Source organism: Phalacrocorax aristotelis, chromosome 8 (genome assembly GCF_949628215.1).
Source record: "Phalacrocorax aristotelis chromosome 8, bGulAri2.1, whole genome shotgun sequence".
Taxonomy (NCBI): domain Eukaryota; kingdom Metazoa; phylum Chordata; class Aves; order Suliformes; family Phalacrocoracidae; genus Phalacrocorax; species Phalacrocorax aristotelis.
Window position 1 is genome coordinate 20,921,853 of NC_134283.1, and position 17,509 is coordinate 20,939,361.

General features: G+C 39.5%; 3 protein-coding genes across 11 annotated transcripts in view; 1 reads left to right on the forward strand and 2 right to left on the reverse strand.

The window, feature by feature from the left end:
• The window catches only part of PRMT7 (protein arginine methyltransferase 7), a 45,909-nt gene extending 45,354 nt beyond the window's left edge, over positions 1-555 (reverse strand). For 2 of the 6 annotated variants that reach the window (XM_075101680.1, XM_075101681.1), the window contains exon 1: positions 379-555. The gene's annotated coding sequence lies outside the window, so the exon portion shown is untranslated. Of the gene's footprint in view, positions 1-10 lie in introns of all 6 variants that reach the window. The other 4 variants (XM_075101676.1, XM_075101675.1, XM_075101678.1 and 1 more) reach the window with 3 other exon arrangements.
• SLC7A6OS (solute carrier family 7 member 6 opposite strand) lies at positions 542-6,228 on the forward strand. 2 transcript variants are annotated; one of them, XM_075101690.1, is made up of 5 exons: positions 542-808; positions 1,695-2,072; positions 3,948-4,148; positions 4,977-5,106; positions 5,582-6,228. In XM_075101690.1, the coding sequence occupies exons 1-5, from the start codon at positions 620-622 to the stop codon at positions 5,701-5,703; spliced, it is 1,020 nt and encodes a 339-aa protein (XP_074957791.1). In that variant the 5' UTR covers positions 542-619; the 3' UTR covers positions 5,704-6,228. The 2 variants fall into 2 exon arrangements, with proteins under 2 accessions (XP_074957791.1, XP_074957792.1); XM_075101691.1 differs by having other exon boundaries at positions 3,951-4,148.
• Positions 6,229-8,079: 1,851 nt separating this feature from the next.
• The window catches only part of SLC7A6 (solute carrier family 7 member 6), a 30,971-nt gene continuing 21,541 nt past the window's right edge, over positions 8,080-17,509 (reverse strand). For all 3 annotated transcript variants that reach the window (XM_075101689.1, XM_075101688.1, XM_075101686.1), the window contains exons 6-10: positions 12,576-12,679; positions 11,415-11,511; positions 11,019-11,168; positions 10,139-10,322; positions 8,080-8,718 (exon numbers count right to left, since the gene is read on the reverse strand). In XM_075101689.1, the coding sequence (XP_074957790.1) occupies positions 8,624-8,718; positions 10,139-10,322; positions 11,019-11,168; positions 11,415-11,511; positions 12,576-12,679 (630 nt within the window). In that variant the 3' untranslated portion in view covers positions 8,080-8,623. The remainder of the gene's footprint in view (positions 8,719-10,138; positions 10,323-11,018; positions 11,169-11,414; positions 11,512-12,575; positions 12,680-17,509) is intronic.

Sequence of the window (17,509 nt, forward strand, 5' to 3'; positions counted from 1 at the left end):
TTACACCCGCCTTGGCCGGAAGCACTGGTGACTGCCCTGCGCTTTTTCTGTAAGGATGTTTTAAGTTCAAATCTGTCACCTCGACGTGCTCTTGAGCTCAGCCCAGAAAAAAAAAAAAATCACCAGTAAATTCTCAACGAAAAACACCTCTCCCCGAGGCGAAGCGAAGCGCGTCGGGTCCGGAGAGACCAAGCACCCTCTCCCGGGGTCCCACACCCTGCCTCAGGGGGGACCCGCAAACTCCGGACAGCGGCAGCATCCTCTCCGGCTGGATCCTGGGCCGCGGCGGGGAGGCCGAAGCCGGAGCGAACCACCAACGGCGGCCCTGGGCCCGGCCCGCCCGCCAGCAAGGCAGCCTCGGCCCGGACCTCCCCTCACCTCAGGGAGGAACTGCGACGAGAGATGGCGACAGCGTTCTTCGCTTATCCTCCACCCAACACCAAGGAAGCAGCCCCGAAGAGCCGCGGCCTCAGCTCACCGTCAGGCCCTGGAGCTGGAGCCGGCCCCGCCTCACCACCACCGACCCGCCATGCACCGCGGCGGGGCGGGGTGGGGCGCGGAGGGAGCGGGGCTCCGGGGCCGACAGCGCCGGCGGCTCACCGCCCGCCCCTTCCCGTCCATGGCGGGCGCTATGGAGCGGGCGGCGGTGCTGCGCGTGAAGAGGAAGCGCGGCGGGACGGAGCCGGTCGAGGCGCTGCTTCTCGCCTGTAAGCGGCTGCGCACGGAGCACGGCGGTGGCGGCGGCGGCGGTGGTGCCCAGCCGGTGGAGAGGAGCCTCTTCAAGCTGGTGGCGACCGTGTCCTCCAAGGTACGGCGGCCCTGCCGCCGCCGCGCTTCAGGCCGGCGGGGGCGGTTTGATGCAGCCGGGGCATCTCCTGGTACTCGCGAAGGGGCTTTGGAAAGCAGCAAGCTTTTCTGCAGGCTTACAGCGCTGCTCCACACGGGTCTTTCAGGATCCCCTGTGGATGCGAAGTTCTGGCTAGTAGCCTGAGAGCAGCGGTCCGGTGCGAAATGCCGGCCTGTCCGGACAAACGGGTACGGCGGCCTTCCCTTCGCTGCTGGTTGTGCAGCAGCAGCACACCTGCGCGCAAAGCAGGCTGTCAGATAAGTAACATAGCACAGAATGACCGCCGTGAAAAGCTGTGCTCAGCACTGGCTTTTCAATGCTTACAGGCTGTTCTTCGCTTACAGGCTACAGAATAGTCAATAAGCCAAGCCTGGATTTCTGCTGTTTGAGGTACTGAAGCTCAGCCCTACAACGTTAACAACTTTCATCCACTGTACAGCCTTTTATATCTAATGAAACTGGTCTTTCTTGGGAACTGGCCTTTATAGGAGACTGTACAGGGTATCTCATGCCTTAAATTTAGGACTATCACAGTCTACTGAAGGCATGTGTTTTTGTTTGGAGGGTATTCTGCACCACAAAGTGTATTGTTTACAGATCAAATTGAAACAGTCTTACAGTTTACAAATATTCTATACTTCTTTCCCCATATCAAGAGAATTTTATGATAGTTGTCTTGCTTAAAGCAGTAGTAGAAGTTACTTGAATGTTGTTAGGAACATTGGTACTGTGGTCCTCAAATATGAAGCACCAGTAATAGTAGCTATAAATCACTTTTGGGAAAGAGTATGACTTACTGTGTTGATGGTGTCATTATATTCCTCTTTCGTTTTGTTCCTCTACCCAGAATGAACCAGTTCAGAAATACGTTCAAGAAGTGATCACTCGAGACAAAGCAGCTCGAAGCCTGCGACCCTCTTTAGGAAGCACTCAGCGAATCATTCAGGAACTCCGTTCTTCTAAGCAAGTGAAAAGGAAGGAAAACCGTTACCGTGTAATAGCCAGCCATCGACCTAACTGTACTGAAACAGTTGCACCTGTCATAAATGACAAGGGATCGACTGATGGTGACAGATCAGACTCTGAAGGAACAGAAGATGCTTCACAAAAGGAGAGCGATGCTGTTGATAAGAGTTCGGACTGCTCTGGGAAGTTCCAGTTGTTTGATATTGAACAAGAAGAGGAGGTGGTAGGAGACTCCAGTGTAACTGCTGCAAACCAACAGGTCAGCAAATGAACTCAGTGTTCCTGAAGTACTTTGATATCACTGTTGACTGGTACATGTGGGCAAACTGACTGCTGTGGAAGTTTTTTTTTTTTACATTGTAAGTATTTCACTATTTAATAGGAGCTGTAACTAGATATGTCCAAGTTGGAATATTGTACAGAGAGTAACTTGCGAGGATCCTTAAGTGCACTGATGTTGTTGCAACTGACAGCTGTTGTGGAATTGGCTGCTACAGGAAGGGCTTGTACCACGTTTTTTTTTTTTTCCTCTGTACCCTGTTCTGATGTACAAATTCTCACACTCATCTCTAGGCCTTTTGATTAACTTCTCTACCTAGAAAAGAAAAAATCGAATTCAGTGTCTTCTCATCCACTCAGATGCCTAGGCACGTCACTTGTAGGCAAGATTCACTAAAGGAAAATATAGTTTTGAGTCTCCTTGGAATTCCAGTATGTGGTTTTACTGTGTAGTTTGTTTTTAGCAGAACTCTGGGTGTCTGACAGGCTGCTCAAGCCCCTACATCCTGTTTTAATTAGTACTATGAGTTAAGTTTTATGTTTTCAGTTGGAGGAATCTGCTCAATAACTAGAATGGTTTTAAAGTATGAAGAAGCTCTGCCTTCTGTGTAGGGCTGCCCTGCATAGAGAGTGTTATGAAGATTTTGTATTAAGGAGACATGGAAGAGGAGGAGAGGACTGTGTATGCTTTCTTTAGTAGTTCCTTCACTCTATGTAAGTATGCATGGATGCTTTCTTTAGGCAGCCCATCACAGCTCTGAGGAAGACTTAAATGCTTCATGTTAGAGAAGATACTTGGCTGAGGAAAAGCCCAAGCAGCTGTCATCCTTCAGCATTTCTGATAGGTTATTTCAGGGCTTTGCCATTAAACTTCAGTATGAACTCTCACTTTCTATTAAGCAAGTAGTTCAAAAAGACATTTAAGATCTGTTAGTTAACTGTTCTCTATCACTCTTGCTGATTAGAAGAACAGAAATGGAACTGAGGTGGCATCAGAATTTTCTTTTTACTCTTTTAGAGCTAGCAGTAAGTGTTGAAAGCAAGAAGGCGGCTTTCTTTTTCACTCTCTAAGGACTGAAAAGTAAGTGAAAGGCTGGTCTGTAGCTTTTACTCAGAACTACTTAAGTAGTTCAGGAGACACTGCTGTGAATTTGAAAAGATATCCTGAAAAGCTCTAGCAGAGAAAAATAGGCAGCAAAAACCTGCCTGTGGAGATCTTCAAGTACAGGTCACTAAAGCAAATACATTGCAAATAATTACAAAGGAGAAAGCGTGAATAAATTTCCTCTGTGTTAATGTTGAAGTGAGGAAACAAAAGAAATAAAGAACATATCTTTAGGGCCTGTCAGCCTTTTCCTGTTAATCTGTCACATTTTTGTTGTTTCTGCTGCACACTTTATACTGTAATCTGCTCGCACATTATCAGTGCTACTGTATGCACATCTTTACTGCAGTGTTGCAAGCGTAAGGCACTACAAAGCACAGGCTGTCTTAAAATTTGTCTTTTCAACCAGCATGTAATCAGAAACAGATGAGCAGTTCTATGGGATTAGTCATATCCCCTTCAGTAGTTCCTAAGGAACTTGTCCCAGTTGTTTTCTCCTATTATCGGAAACAAAGCATGGTTGGCTGTACTACGTTAATTGGAACACTCTTTGGTGTCTTTCTATTCTAGGCTGCTGATGTTCCAAATATCAGAGCTCCAGTGGGAAAGTGTTTCAGTCTAAGATTTCAGAATGTCAACCTTAGCTAGCTGTTGGCTACTGTCTACAAGGAAAACTGTTGGCCATAACGAAGACCTCGTGCACATGGCTTCAGTGGAAATATGCACTTTTCATTTTTTATTTTTTCTCAGCAGAAGACTGATCCAGATGTGATTCTTTGCAATGCAGTAGAGATGATCCGTGAGCGTTTAAATGTTTCTGAAGACAGTAAAAAAAACCACTGTGAGAAAGAAGATGAGTATGTTTATGACATCTACTATATGGAAACATCAGCCCCTGGCTGGATCCAAAATATCCTTTCTGTACAGCCATATAGAGAAGAATATGAACTGGTAAGGACGTGGGAAAACAGATCTTTCTTAAATAGAAAAGTCACAAATAAACCTGCTTAAAGTCCTAGCATTAAAAGTTGCCATGCCAAGAAAGACCCTTTGAGATACTACACTTCTGTGTTAGACTTCTTGTAACTGCCAGTCCTGTGTTCCTCCAGGTTACTGGTGATTCACGCAAATCATGATATGACAATGAAAACTGAAGGGATAGCACTCATGTGCTCAGAAGAATTTGTCTGGCTTCAAATTGCCAAATAAGTTTTGGCACACAAATGTAAACTTAAGTAATTTGCATCTCGTGACTAGAAGGCAGTGATTAAAGTGTAGTTGTAAATACTACTAAGGGGGGACATACTTCTTCAATATTCAAAGACTTGACTTTAATCCTAATATGAGATGTTTTCTTGTGCTAGAATTGTCTTTCAGGGACTGTAGAGTTAGGAAGTTAAATGTAAGCTTTAGTCTTTCCTTGTATAGATATTGTCATTGATAGACTTGCATATCAGGAACCTGAAGCTGCTTTTTCTTTTCCTTGACCTATTATGAGAAGGATTAATTTAGACATTAACTTTGGCATTTAAATGCTGAATCGGAATATTTAAATGCATGACAGCTGATTTTTCACTTAAAGCAGATTGCTATGCTATGGTGAATATACTGACAACACACATTTTTTCTACTGTGTGCTTTGTGCAACTGTTGAATAACTTATCCTTGCAGTAGATAAATATCTTGTGGATCTTCATGATTTGTATAGGTGGATGAAAAACCGCTTAATGCCAAGTGTCTGCATTTATAGTGAATGTTATGTTTTGTGTTGATATGCAGGTAGATGATGATCATGTTCATGGGGAAATATATGAAGATGAAGATGATGAAAATGATGAAAATAACTGGCGTAATGATTATCCTGATGAAGATGAATTCTTACCTGAGGAAGACTGTGATGGAGAAAAAGGTATGGATGTTATAAATATTGTTTGCTTCCATGCTGTGCACATATAAATCCTATCCATTTTTACATACCATCTTTCTAAAAAAGCAACTAACTGAGCACTGCTGGGGTAGTGTTCTGCTTTTATAATGGGTTAAATCTGCTTAGAGAAGGATCATGTTTCTTGGAACTTAGATCTTGGATCTTACAGTTTTTGCAAAACCAAAATCGAGAACTTCATTTCAGGCTGCTGCATTTGCAAAGGATTGCTTTTTTTATAAGGAATAGATGATTTGGTTCAACATGCTTGTGAAACACTGCCTCTGCTTTAACTCCCCATCCCCAGCGCACTCCAAGCATAATTCAAACCTCACCAAATATAGAAGTTGTTTGGACTTGGTATTTGTTAGTTACTCAAGATGGTTAAAATAGTCTGATTAACCTAATTGCTTAACTAAAAAGATGGGATAATCTAAAAGCATTCATGCTCTTTCTTTAGACTCTGAAGAGAGCCTCAGTGATGAGGACCAATGTTACAGGAGAAGAACATGGAACAAATACCGACAGGAGGTTATAAAAGAATTTGGATATGATGAGATCCAGGATTTGGATTCTGACTAACAGCCCTTTTTTGAAGATTAAATGCATACTGAAGATGAAATTCTACCATTACAGTAGACCTGAAAATTTAGGCAGCTGCTGATGGCTATTCATAAGAATGTTGAAATAAAAATAATAAAATACAACCCCAAACAAAACAAAACCCACAAACACCCCCCACCCCCAGAAACCCACTTTCCAGTAAAAGTTGTGCTCATTGGGACAGCAGGAAACCAGTCTTTACATGGATGAGCTTTAAGGTAAACTTCTCCCTGTCTGGCCTTCTGAAACTGCTGGTGACTAGCATGGTCACCCCAGTGACTAGTGACTAGGCTTGCGTATTAGGTACTAGATTGGGATTCCAGTAAACACTAAAAGCTTTTACTGTCTAAGCAGCCAACTGCAGCTGGTAGATATTAAACAGAGAGGTGTGAATATGCAACTTGACAATACAAGTTTTCGTTCCAAGCAAAAGATACTATATGCTTTAAAATAATTTTTCTGCCTGTTCTCTGATGCGAGGGTCTGAGGAATTTATTTTTTTTTTTTTTTTAAAAGCTGCATGCCCAAGCATTTGTACCTGTACTGACAGTACCTCCACATTATATATGGGGAAACTGCTGTGGAAGATTTTTTTTCTTTTTACATTGTAAGTATTCCACTATTTAATAGGAGATTTAACTAGATCTGTGCAAGTTGGAATATTGTATAGGGAGTAACTTTTGTGAGGATCCTTAAGTGCAGCAGCCCTTCTTGTCATGACTAATGTGTCAGGTTTCACAAGAAGATGAACACGTCTGCCATGATGGCAAGTGGCAGCCCTCGACAAAGGCACTCTGTCCTACTGCTTTCTACTGTATTTGTTCTTAACTTTCAAGTTACCTTCTTACAAGTACTTGAGCATATGAAATGCCTTGACCTGTCCATTTTATTGCTGGATCTCTCTCCAGTAATTCTACTATCAGAGTAGAACAATATATGTGCATTTAAGTTGTAAATAAAGAATTTTTGACTAAGTTTTCTTTACTCATTAAAAATCATAAGAGTTGGTACAGCTGAAGCCATGTCAGCATTTTAACTTTAAAACAATTTAATCTTACCTGTTTGGTAAGCACCCTCCTACTTGAGTCTGTAGAAGTATAGCTAATAGGATGTTAGATCTATGTCAGTCATGAGCTGTAGGTTGCAGCAGTGACTTTAGGTCAGTTAGTTCTGGCTAGTGAGGTCAAGGCAGCGGGAACAAAATTTTTTGTGTGTGTTTTCACAGAAAGGTTGATATGGCTCTTAACCTATGCCACAACCCTAGCCTGGTAAAGCTATGCTGCCCACTGCACAGATGTCTCAACCTAGATACTGAATTCATTCTAATCATATGAAAGACTAAAGAGCTGTACTGTAGTAGCTAAATGCTAATTTTCATTAAATACTGAGAAGACCCTATATATTTATGTGCCAACTGTGCACAAAGTTCCTCAGCTAGAATTTAACTATATTAAGTCCCAATGCTGCTTCACAAAGATAGCCCGAGACTCCATTTTATGTTAGTTTTCACGATCTACTACCACTTGCCATTATCTGTAGCTTTTTGTTTAAGATAACTTTCGTTATCTTAAACTTGGGGTCAGTACAATAATCCAAATATTCTCACTATTATTCAAGTAGCTGATGCAAATATGGTCCAGCATTTGAAGTGTCATTGCTTCATCAATTACAAGATTTAGTTCAACTTAAATGCACAAAAAAGCGCACATGTGAATAAACTCAGGGCAACTGAGGTAAACATTCTGAACTAAGAAAAAAAATCCTCGTATGTTTAGATGTATCTCTCACTCTGCTAGCCAAACAAACTGGCTTAAGCAAAATTCAGTAATCAGAAGGGTCCTGATGTTAGGCTTACAGCTTTGGAATTACAAATACTACTAATTAGCATCAGTCTGTATTGCAATACTACTTTTTATTTCTGTTGTTATTCCTATTTTCTCTCCCTGCTACTTAGCTTTCCAGATATAGCTGCTGCCACAGAACTTTACTTCTGCTATAGAAGAAAAAAAAGGAAAGTGGTTTGTTCTGCGAGTTTTTGCATGGTCCTTTTCTAGTGAACAGCACTGAAATTTAGAAAGGGATTTTTCTGACTGCTGAGGTAACAACTGCTACTGTGTGTTCACTGAAACAGTTCAAAAACAGATGCTTACTATCTTCAAACTGAAGATTTTCATTTTGGAAGCTTCATAAAGCCTGTCAGAAGTTGGCCAAGTACTAACAAGCTAACAGGAAAAGAATGAAGTGTTAATCAAATTTTTAGTGGCCAGGTCCTTTGTAAATCCTTGCCGCAGTCAGATACCACATTTCCATATAGTATACAGAATAAAATACTTATCTTTAAGGGAGAAAGGTTGGTTCTGTCTTTAAATAACACAGCACAACTTTATTAATTTTTCTGCTAATAATGACAAATCAGGTAGTTTCTTGTGACCACTTGTCTTCTGCGATAAGAACTGAGACAGCACAGCAAATCACTTCATGCAAACATCCATCAGAATTAAGCTGGAATGACTTTTGGTCTGAGTCAAAGTGGTTTTCAGTCTAACTTAAAAATGCATTGCTTCACCACCTGGTTCTGCAAAAATCTAATTTGATCCATTAGCTCTTACCATTTTAATACCAATTCTGAAGAAGGAACAGTACTGACACATAGCTTGTATGCCTGAAATGAGTAGGTAATCATTATCCAATGAAAACATGCCCTGAAAATATGCCACAGTTTAGGACGGTGATGCGAGGGCACAATTTTTATGGAAATCCAACTGCAACTAAATACATTTTCAGAGTTTCTGAAAGACCGCTGGAAACAGTTTTCCTGGTTTTTCCAGTTCCATCTCTTCCCTTTTTTTGTCATAATTGCTTTATCCTCCCTCCTGTTTCTTGTAATGGCTTTGAAATCCTAGTTGGATTTGATTTCTAACTTCTTTTCTTCATTTGTGTCCATCTCTGTTAAAACACAGTAACAGAGCAGCTGCATGTTTCGTGTGACTGCACCTGCATACGAAATTGAAGATAATCAGAAGAATAGCCACCTCAATGTTAATTACCCAACATGCACCTGACTAATGAAAGTTAATTGTCAAGAATGCTGCCTCACTTCTCTTGAGGGAAACAAACAATGGAAGTTAATACAAAAAGTGTCTTCCACTCATATTTTTTTAAAATAGATAATGTTTAAAATGTTGATATCCTAGGGTGTTTTTCTTCTTAGGCACCCTGCCAAGGAATCGAAATAAAATATTTTTCTCTACAGTTAAGAGTGTAAAAATTGGTAGGAAAAAAAAATAAAACAAGAACTTCAAGTAGCGCACAGGAAAGTGACAAGATTACTAAATATTTACACATTCACTGGGTGCTGCAGCACCACATCCTGTTGCATTCTAAGATTATGCTATAAACCTTCCTTTCCACATCCCTCATTATGATTTTCTCACATAGTAACAATAGCAACAGCATACTGCTGGAGAGAAATGTATGAATTAACTGCAGCAATTCAATAGAAGGCAAAATTCTGTCTGTGACTGGCATAAAAATCTATCCATCTTCAAACAACTGATTCAGTAAAGCAAGACAGTTCACTTGCATTACACCAAGTATGTCCAGCCCTTTTACAGTCATCAATCTTGCTTAAGAAAAAGACTTTTCATGAGCCTGATTAAAGAGAAATGCATAAAACATGGGGACAAAAATCTGTAGAAAGTGGATGGTCTTTTAAATCTACAGTAAATAAAATCTGGGTGTAAAAACATAAATAAAATTAGCAGACCCCTTCTCTGGGTCTGGTTGGGATACAGTTAACATCCTTTATAGCAGCCCAGATGGCACTGTGTTTTGGATTTGTGGCCTAAACAGGGTTGGTAACACACCAATGTTTTGTTTGTTGCTAAACAGTGTTTGCACAGTATCAAGGCTATTTTTTTCTTCCCACTCTGCCCTGCTAGCAACCAGATGGGCAGGAAGTTTGGAGAGGAGATGGCCAGAACAGCTGACCCAAACTAAGCAAAGGGATATTTCATGCCATATGACGTCATGCTCAGCAATAAAAAATGGTGTAGAGGAAGAAGGGCGTACATGTGGGAGGGTGCCTTCCATGGTGGCCGTTGCTTGGAGACTGGCTGCGCATCAGTCTGCCTGTGGGAGGTGGTGACTGTGTTTGCAGCAGCAGCAGGGTTTTTTTCCCCCCCTTTTCCTTGACTTACTAAACTGTCTTTATCTTGACCAACAAGTTTTCTTGCCTTTGCTCTTTCTATTCTCTCCCCTACCCTGCTGTGGGGTGCTGGTAAGTGAGTGGCTCTCTGGGACCTCAGCTGCTGGCTGGGGTCAACTGACCACAATCCGTTCCATCAATAAACTGAGATTCCCTTATTTAGTTTTCCTCTTTCCTAACATCATCTTCATCTACAAAGAAACTTACCTAAAATCTTGTTGATAAACTGAGGTCTTCTTGATGCAGGTAAATAGACTCCCAAGAAGAAGACTGGAATTCCAGATAAAGCAATGGCAATTCCAATCAATGAATTTATGGTGTCACTATAGAGTGGCACCACCACCAGAAATACTGTGCATATACAGAATATTATTGGGAAAGCCACACTCAACTGGAGACAGAAAAACACAGAACAGAATGTAATTGAAATATTTGTTGCCTACAGTTCTAAATATTTTGGTGAGAACTACAGACTTTTCCCTCTCAGTCCCACTTTGTGAAATTATCTGCTCTTTCTCTTATATAGCAGGCTATTTGGAACCATATGGAAATTGCAGAACTGATGCTAAAATTTGCAGAAGTAGTCAAGTATGGTAACTCTGCTGCCTTGAAAGAAACTGTATAACAGCATGAAGTGGTTTTAGACAAACCCAATAAATCCCAGGAAACAAGAATGACTTTTTCATCTAGTGTATCAACTTCAAGCATGGGAAGGTGGTAAGAGGATCAGATATTCAACTGAAACTCCATCAGAGCTAAATGTGGTCCATATTGACAGAATTAACTTAAGCATTCCTAATTTGAGATCACTAATTGAAGAAAAAAGTCTAACTACTATGCTAGCCTATTGAGACATTCGCGAGTTGACAGAGCGAAGGGCTACTGATTGAACTAACATACAATTAAAAAGTATATCATTACAGTAATCACAAACTAGTTTTCATGGTACAACATAAAACGAAAGCCATGTTTTGTGTCCTGATCAATTTGTAACCTTTAGGCATAACATGTATCATCCACATTTTAGGCAGTACTTTCACGTTACGTGAGAGGGATCTTGAACAATTCTGTAATAAGTAAATATTACCTTAAGAGGCCTGGGTCGATCTGGTTGCTTCCAACGTAGATATAATTGCCCAGCAATAGACAGACCAACAAAAAACCAGTAACTGAAACTGAAGTAATTAATAAGCTTGAAGACGTCTTCCACAGCCAGGTAAATAAGGGTCATAACACACTGTCAGAAAAGAACGGAAGTGAGATGAACAACAGAAGTTTGAGTTTATGCTGCTTTTTGCCTGAAAGTAACACCTTTCCCCCTTGGTGTTTGGCATGATTTTATGCCTCTCAAAATTCACCCTCTCAGAAATCACCTCAATGACAGTAAATCTGAAGTTCTCTCTTGTACTTTTTTAAAGTCTTCCTTTAAATAATTCATATGGTCACACCTGAACAGTTGAAAAGGAAAGCAGTAATAACTTACATTGAAAAGCAGTGCTGGCACAGGTGTGAACCTCCCTATATGGATCATAGACAACAGATCAGGAAGGTGACCTTCTCGCGATCCTACAAAAAATAGCCTGAAAAACACAAATCAGAAAACGGATGTTGAGGCCACAGGTGAGAGAGAATGTGTTACAAGCAAAACGAAAAAACAAAACAAAACAAAAAAAAAACCACACAAAAAAACCACACAAAAAAACCCAATACCAGTCAAAATAAGTTTTTACACCACTGAATTTCCATCCTTTGAACTGGAACATGGATTCAACCCTTCCAGTAAAGATGTACTGTACAACAACCATTAAAAGATATATAAGCTTTTAGAAATATGCTGTTAGCACACGTTTTTAGAAGACAATCCTACAGGCAAAATAGAAAATATATACAGCAACTGAAATAAATTTCTATTGTTTTAAAAAATTCTGAAAGCTAGTGCTGAAAACATTCTAGCTTATAGCAGAATAGTTTTCAATGCCAACAAGAAGAGATTAGGTCTCTAAAAAGAGGTCACTCAACCACATGCTCGAAACACACACGTAATTTCATTATCAACTGCAAATTGTTCTATAGAGACTACTTCACCAGATCATGTTCATATTTGTTCTCAGTATAGAGGCATTGTGCATACATTCAATGGAAGGATGTTAAAACGCCTGACTAAACTTTCACTAGTCACATCCATAATCAGTGCTCAGAGGAAAGCTTCTATACTGTATCCTAAACTTTTTAACTGCAGCTTAAGAGCAGTAGCAACTTCTGAAACATTTTACCTGGAAAAAAACCCTTAAAGATTGTGATTTTTAAAAGTCAGTAAGTTTTAAGTAAATACATTTGAAAACAAGAACTTGCTAGAACTATTGTATCAAGTAAAATGGAAAATAACTCAATCCAAATAATCAGAAGGCCTAAGGACTCACCACACAGACAACATTCATTACAATTGCATTCTGCATACAGCTAGGAATGCTTTGGGGAAGTAAGGCAGTGTTAAGGGTGTATGTACACACACAGAGGTTTATTTAGGTCTGTTATTACAGGTTCTGTTACAAAGTATTTTTGCCACTCTCATAATAGGTGAGCATAACAGTAACACATAAGAATACTTATGAATATTTGTCAAACACAGAGAGATATGCACTACCTTGATGATGCTAGAATTGAAGCATTAAGTCCACCAAAACAAGAAAAGGCTACAGCAATGGGAATTGTCCAGCTGAAGATACCAAATACCTGGTCAGCAAATGTCTAATGAAAGGGAAAAGAAAAAGGAAACATGTAAATATATGCAACAAGGCATATGTAAAACAATGACATAAAAGCTTTTGTATTAAGTTTGTGTGGAAAAACAGTAATATAGTAAGAACAATCCAAAAATTGTTCTTACACAAGGAAGCACAGAGCTTTTTTATTTATTTGTGGATTCTAAGTAAGCACAAACTTCTTTAGCCAAGCACCCGAACTCACATTGTCTGCTCACAAAGGAAAACAAAATGTATTTAGAATTTTCTCACCAATGCTAATATATTTTATTATCTAACTGAACTACAGAACTCAGGTGTACATAGTGACTACAGAATAGAGGACAAAAATATTATTACATATCCAAAAAGGGAAGTGTCATATTGCAGATGATAAACATAGCTGCCATCATACTGTCTGTTTACAGACACTATTCTAGGAAACTATTTTTTTATTCTTTTTCAATTTCCTAGGCAACATCTTCTTTTCCTTTAGCTCCACCAGCACAGCCTCTGGGCTCTGCTCTCACAACATGGCAAATGACAGCAAGTATCTTATTAGCAGTCATTTGTTAATGTTGCTAGACAATACTGCAAGCCAACTGTGGTGACTTTCTATGATAGAGCTCTGAAACCAAGAAGCCAGGAGCATCAAAGTTTCACAGCAGTGGTAAGAGTCATTGATTGCCAGTGATCTGGGACCTATAATGAAAATGGGTAATAATTTGCAATATATTGCGCTGGTAAATTCTGTTCAGCCTCCTGGATGGAGAAAAAAAGGGAGAGATATTTAGAATATCAGACAAAATATTTGAAAAATCAATAAATTTAATACATGAAGACTGACGGCTACTAAATCCCATCTCAGTCTGAGCACTGTACATGTCTGAACATTAGCATGTTTGGAGTTAAGCAGAAATCTGCTCATGCTGTGTTCAGAAGATGTGGGTGGAAGCCTTTCTATCCCAGTTCTACCTACTGATAGCTAAATTACTTCCATGATTTCTCTTAGAGAAGCAGTCTAACAGTCATGGCAGCAAAAGGATTATGTCTACATTAGGCAGCATGAAATCACTATCATAGAAACAGAAAGGTACATACTTATGTATAAGTGGTATTGAAACAAACCCCAAGATTTTGTGGGTATTAGAACATTTTACATCTCAGCAAGTAGCAGTAATCTAAACCATTTTATGAACCTTTCTCTAAATCACTTTCTTAGCTCTTTCTTGCTTTATCAATTTCAAGATTCTCAGACAGAAAAGGAAATACATACTAGTTCAGCTTTCTGCAGGTCTGTCTTTTATATTACAAAAATTTTCTTCAGTTTTTAATATTTTAGGATTTTGAAACACCTCCCCCTTCACCTCCCCTTTAAACTACTGGTCTTCACTGTAACATTTATGAACCAGGAATTTCAGTCAAAGTGGATTAACATTCAGAAACGGCCTTTGTTTGTAGCACATAAAGTTATCTGGATTTAACAGTAGTCAATTTTTTATTTAATGACTCCAGGAACAAGATTGCCAAAAGCAGTGCAATGTGATCTGTTTTCTGAACATTTTTGTAGGTGAAAAAAGCCTATATTACTTAATATAGATACTTTTTTTTCATTAAATGAATGATTGATTTTTGTAGGCAAACCCCTGCATATAATGTCAATCTTTAAACCATAAAATGCAGAAAAAATTACTGGCATAAAGCAAAGTTTGGCCGGTTAGTTTCCTGTTCTTTGTCTGGGGTGACAAAGTGCTTTGTTCAGTACTTTATACAGGTTAAGTTTCAGAATCCAGCTCTGCTTAGCTCTATACCATCATCTACATTAAAAAGCAAAATTTATTCTATCCTTTTGTGTAACTTAGTTGAGCCTCACCAAAGACAGATAGGATTTCCTGCTGCTAAGGGACAATGCAAAGGGGTATAATCACTTCAACGGGAACCTTGCCAAAAGGTTCACAGTCCATCAGCTGTGTTAGTCACCCTTATTCTTACTAAAGCACATCTCTTCCAGAGCTCTTTTAGTTTATACATATTAGTATAAATATAATACTTTCATACTTACATACTTTCATACTAAATACTTCCCTCAGGGGTGGAAAAATGCACACACACACATTCCCACAGAAATTACAAAAATTAACATGAGAAAAGTATAGAAGAACTAATCCGTGTATTAATTCTATTTTATGCTGAAATCAGAACATTGATTTAGCAGAAGACCATGCCATAAGAAATATGTTCTGTATATCATGGACTACCCCTTTTCAGTCAATTGAAACTGAACAAGCAACAATTAACTTACATTATTGTATGTAAAAGATTTCTGCTGCTCAAGAATAAATAATTACTAGAACCCACAGAGCTTCTCTCAGGTTGTATTGGATCTAAATGCAGCTCTGAGAAACCTAGTCTCCCAAAGCTGAATGTAATTCACAATGACTCAGTGAATGAATTAAGACTTCTCCAGAACAAGTAAGAATGAAGACAAGATGAAAATTCTAATAGGCAATTGTTGTAATATTTTAAAGGATGATTTAAACCTGACTGCTGATTTCTGAAGCCAAACAGAGTGAAATTGCTAGACACAAAACTTAAAACTGCTAGAGGATTTTTTAAATACACAAAGCTAAGATACAGAACTCACTCAACAAGATGTTAGGGAATTAAGATGTTTAGTAAGGTTGTCTAAAGGGTAAGCATTTAGATAAGTAATATTAACAGCTGAAGTTAAAGAACAGAGAGAAAATGTATGAATGTAATCTTACGCTGCAGGATGCAAATTAGCTAATCTGTCATTCAGATAAACTCTTTCCTTCAAAAGGCAGGTAGGCATTTGTTCTTTGCAAGCATTTCCTGTTTCTTTTTGAAACATTTAGTAATGGGCCAGTGTGGAATGCCAGATGTGGGACTAACTCAAAGCCCATTTCCATCCTATAATGTTGTTTCACACATCCTGGAAAGCAGCAATCACTCATATGAGAAGTAAAGACCATGAAGAGTTAAGGCAAAGCTATGGTATCACTGCCACAAATTATACACAGATCAAGACAGTACAGATTCAATGTGTTCTGGATGCAAGCTGTATGAAGTGTAACAACCGTTGATCCAGCTCAAAAATCAGATAATTAATTTCCCTAGATCTGTACAAGTCAGCTCCTTCGAAAGAGAGGATAACCTAGTGACAGCCTTTACCAAACAACGTCATTTCCAATGTACTTTCTAAGGTTATAGCTGGGATTCTTGAGAGAGCAAAGGGTGGAGCGTTAACTTCAAGAGCTTAACTTTTCCTGCCCGAGGTAAGGCAAAAGAGTATTTTAGTTGAGAATTATCTAGAAAGTTCAGCTTGGTTTGCCAAGTAGATCTGCCTGCAAAATGATCGTTCAGCAAAACAAAGTTGAAAGGTACCAGAAGGTTGGCTAAACTTTCTAGTGGTACTATCTAGCTTAACATGCCAAGCGTAGACCCACCTGCCTTTATGCACGTGTTTTCTGACAGGGTTCCCCCCTCATTTCTAACATAAAAATCAGCCAAGTTCATGTATTACTACTCACACAGTAAACACTTTTATACTTCAGAGTACACATCTATAAATCCTACAACACTCCCATTTTAACAGGTGCCAAGAAATGTCTTCTCCAAAGCTGAGCTATACTCTCTTGCGAACAATGACAAAACCAAAGATCTCTCCAGTGTTTCTTGCAGCATTACTGAAGTGTAAGTAAAAGTGGGTGGCTACAATAAGCATTCAACTCTGTGCATGTGTCAGAGGGTTATTTTGCATAAAAAAGAATGGCAGAGAGAAGTGCAAAAAGCAATCAAATTATCAAGCACATACACCACGTGCACTGTACCAAGAGAAAGAAAGAGGGGAGGGAGAAGAGTTAGTGGCTGCTTTCTGCTAAAACCACAATTGTATAATCATGGATCCTCCACAAATGACCTAGGCCTGGGCTCTGAACTAAGCACTTGACCAATTCCACTTTAACTACCACTACTTCTGGGAGTAGTGAAGTGCATTTATAAAAACAAATGAGCTGGCAACAGGGGAAAGAATGGAGCATTTGCAAGGGTATGCGGAGAAGGACAGAGGAGCCTACCTGGAGGCAGCTATAGCAGAAGCATTTAGTCCACCATAACAGGAGAAAGCCACCACTATGGGGATGGACTTCTTCTCAGGTTTCTTCTGAGAAAGTCTAAAGAGCAAGAAGGATTAAGAGATTAAATTGTCATCTCCGCTATAGTTTGAATAGTCCTGTACTCCAGAATTGAACTGTAACTGCTTCTAACAGCTAGGAAACAGTAAGAGAATTCAGTGGCTGACAAAGCGCTTGCAATTACAGATAAAGTCCTTTTATGCCCTCCCATCCATTGGACATGTAAAATATACACATATGTACACACACTGTAGAAAGACATGCACCTGGAACTGTTCCCCATAGTTCTTAATTTTTTTTTTTTCCAAACCATCAACAGGGAATAACAATGAAGGAAGAAGCTTCCAGCCATCATGCACTTCTCAGCTGAACTGCCCTCCATTCGTCACGACTAAAATGTTACATTACTCCCAGAAGAATGGTCAAAAACTGAATCACAGCTTGTTTCAAGACATGATGACTGTTTTTAACTGCATTTTAGTTTTATCTTGGGTTAGTTTGATCTCATGATCATCAGCTGGTAATTTGTGAATTGTTTGCAAGAACACCTTATTGTCCTTTTAAAGGTCCAAGCAACAGTTCTATACAAACAGGTTGAACTAAAAGCAGCAGGAATTACCCTGAATAAAGAGCTGCCTCAGCAAAATACACAGGATACTGCCTCACACCCAGTAATTCAGGCA

What these genes read in the sequence shown, in the direction of transcription:
- SLC7A6OS (XM_075101690.1), top strand. Translation starts at nt 620, where the DNA reads ATGGCGGGCGCTATGGAGCGGGCGGCGGTGCTGCGCGTGAAGAGGAAG. An exon ending in TAACTGCTGCAAACCAACAG is followed by an intron (nt 2,073 to 3,947) that starts GTCAGCAAATGA and finishes ATTTTTTCTCAG; the next exon opens with CAGAAGACTGATCCAGATGT. An exon ending in ATAGAGAAGAATATGAACTG is followed by an intron (nt 4,149 to 4,976) that starts GTAAGGACGTGG and finishes GTTGATATGCAG; the next exon opens with GTAGATGATGATCATGTTCA.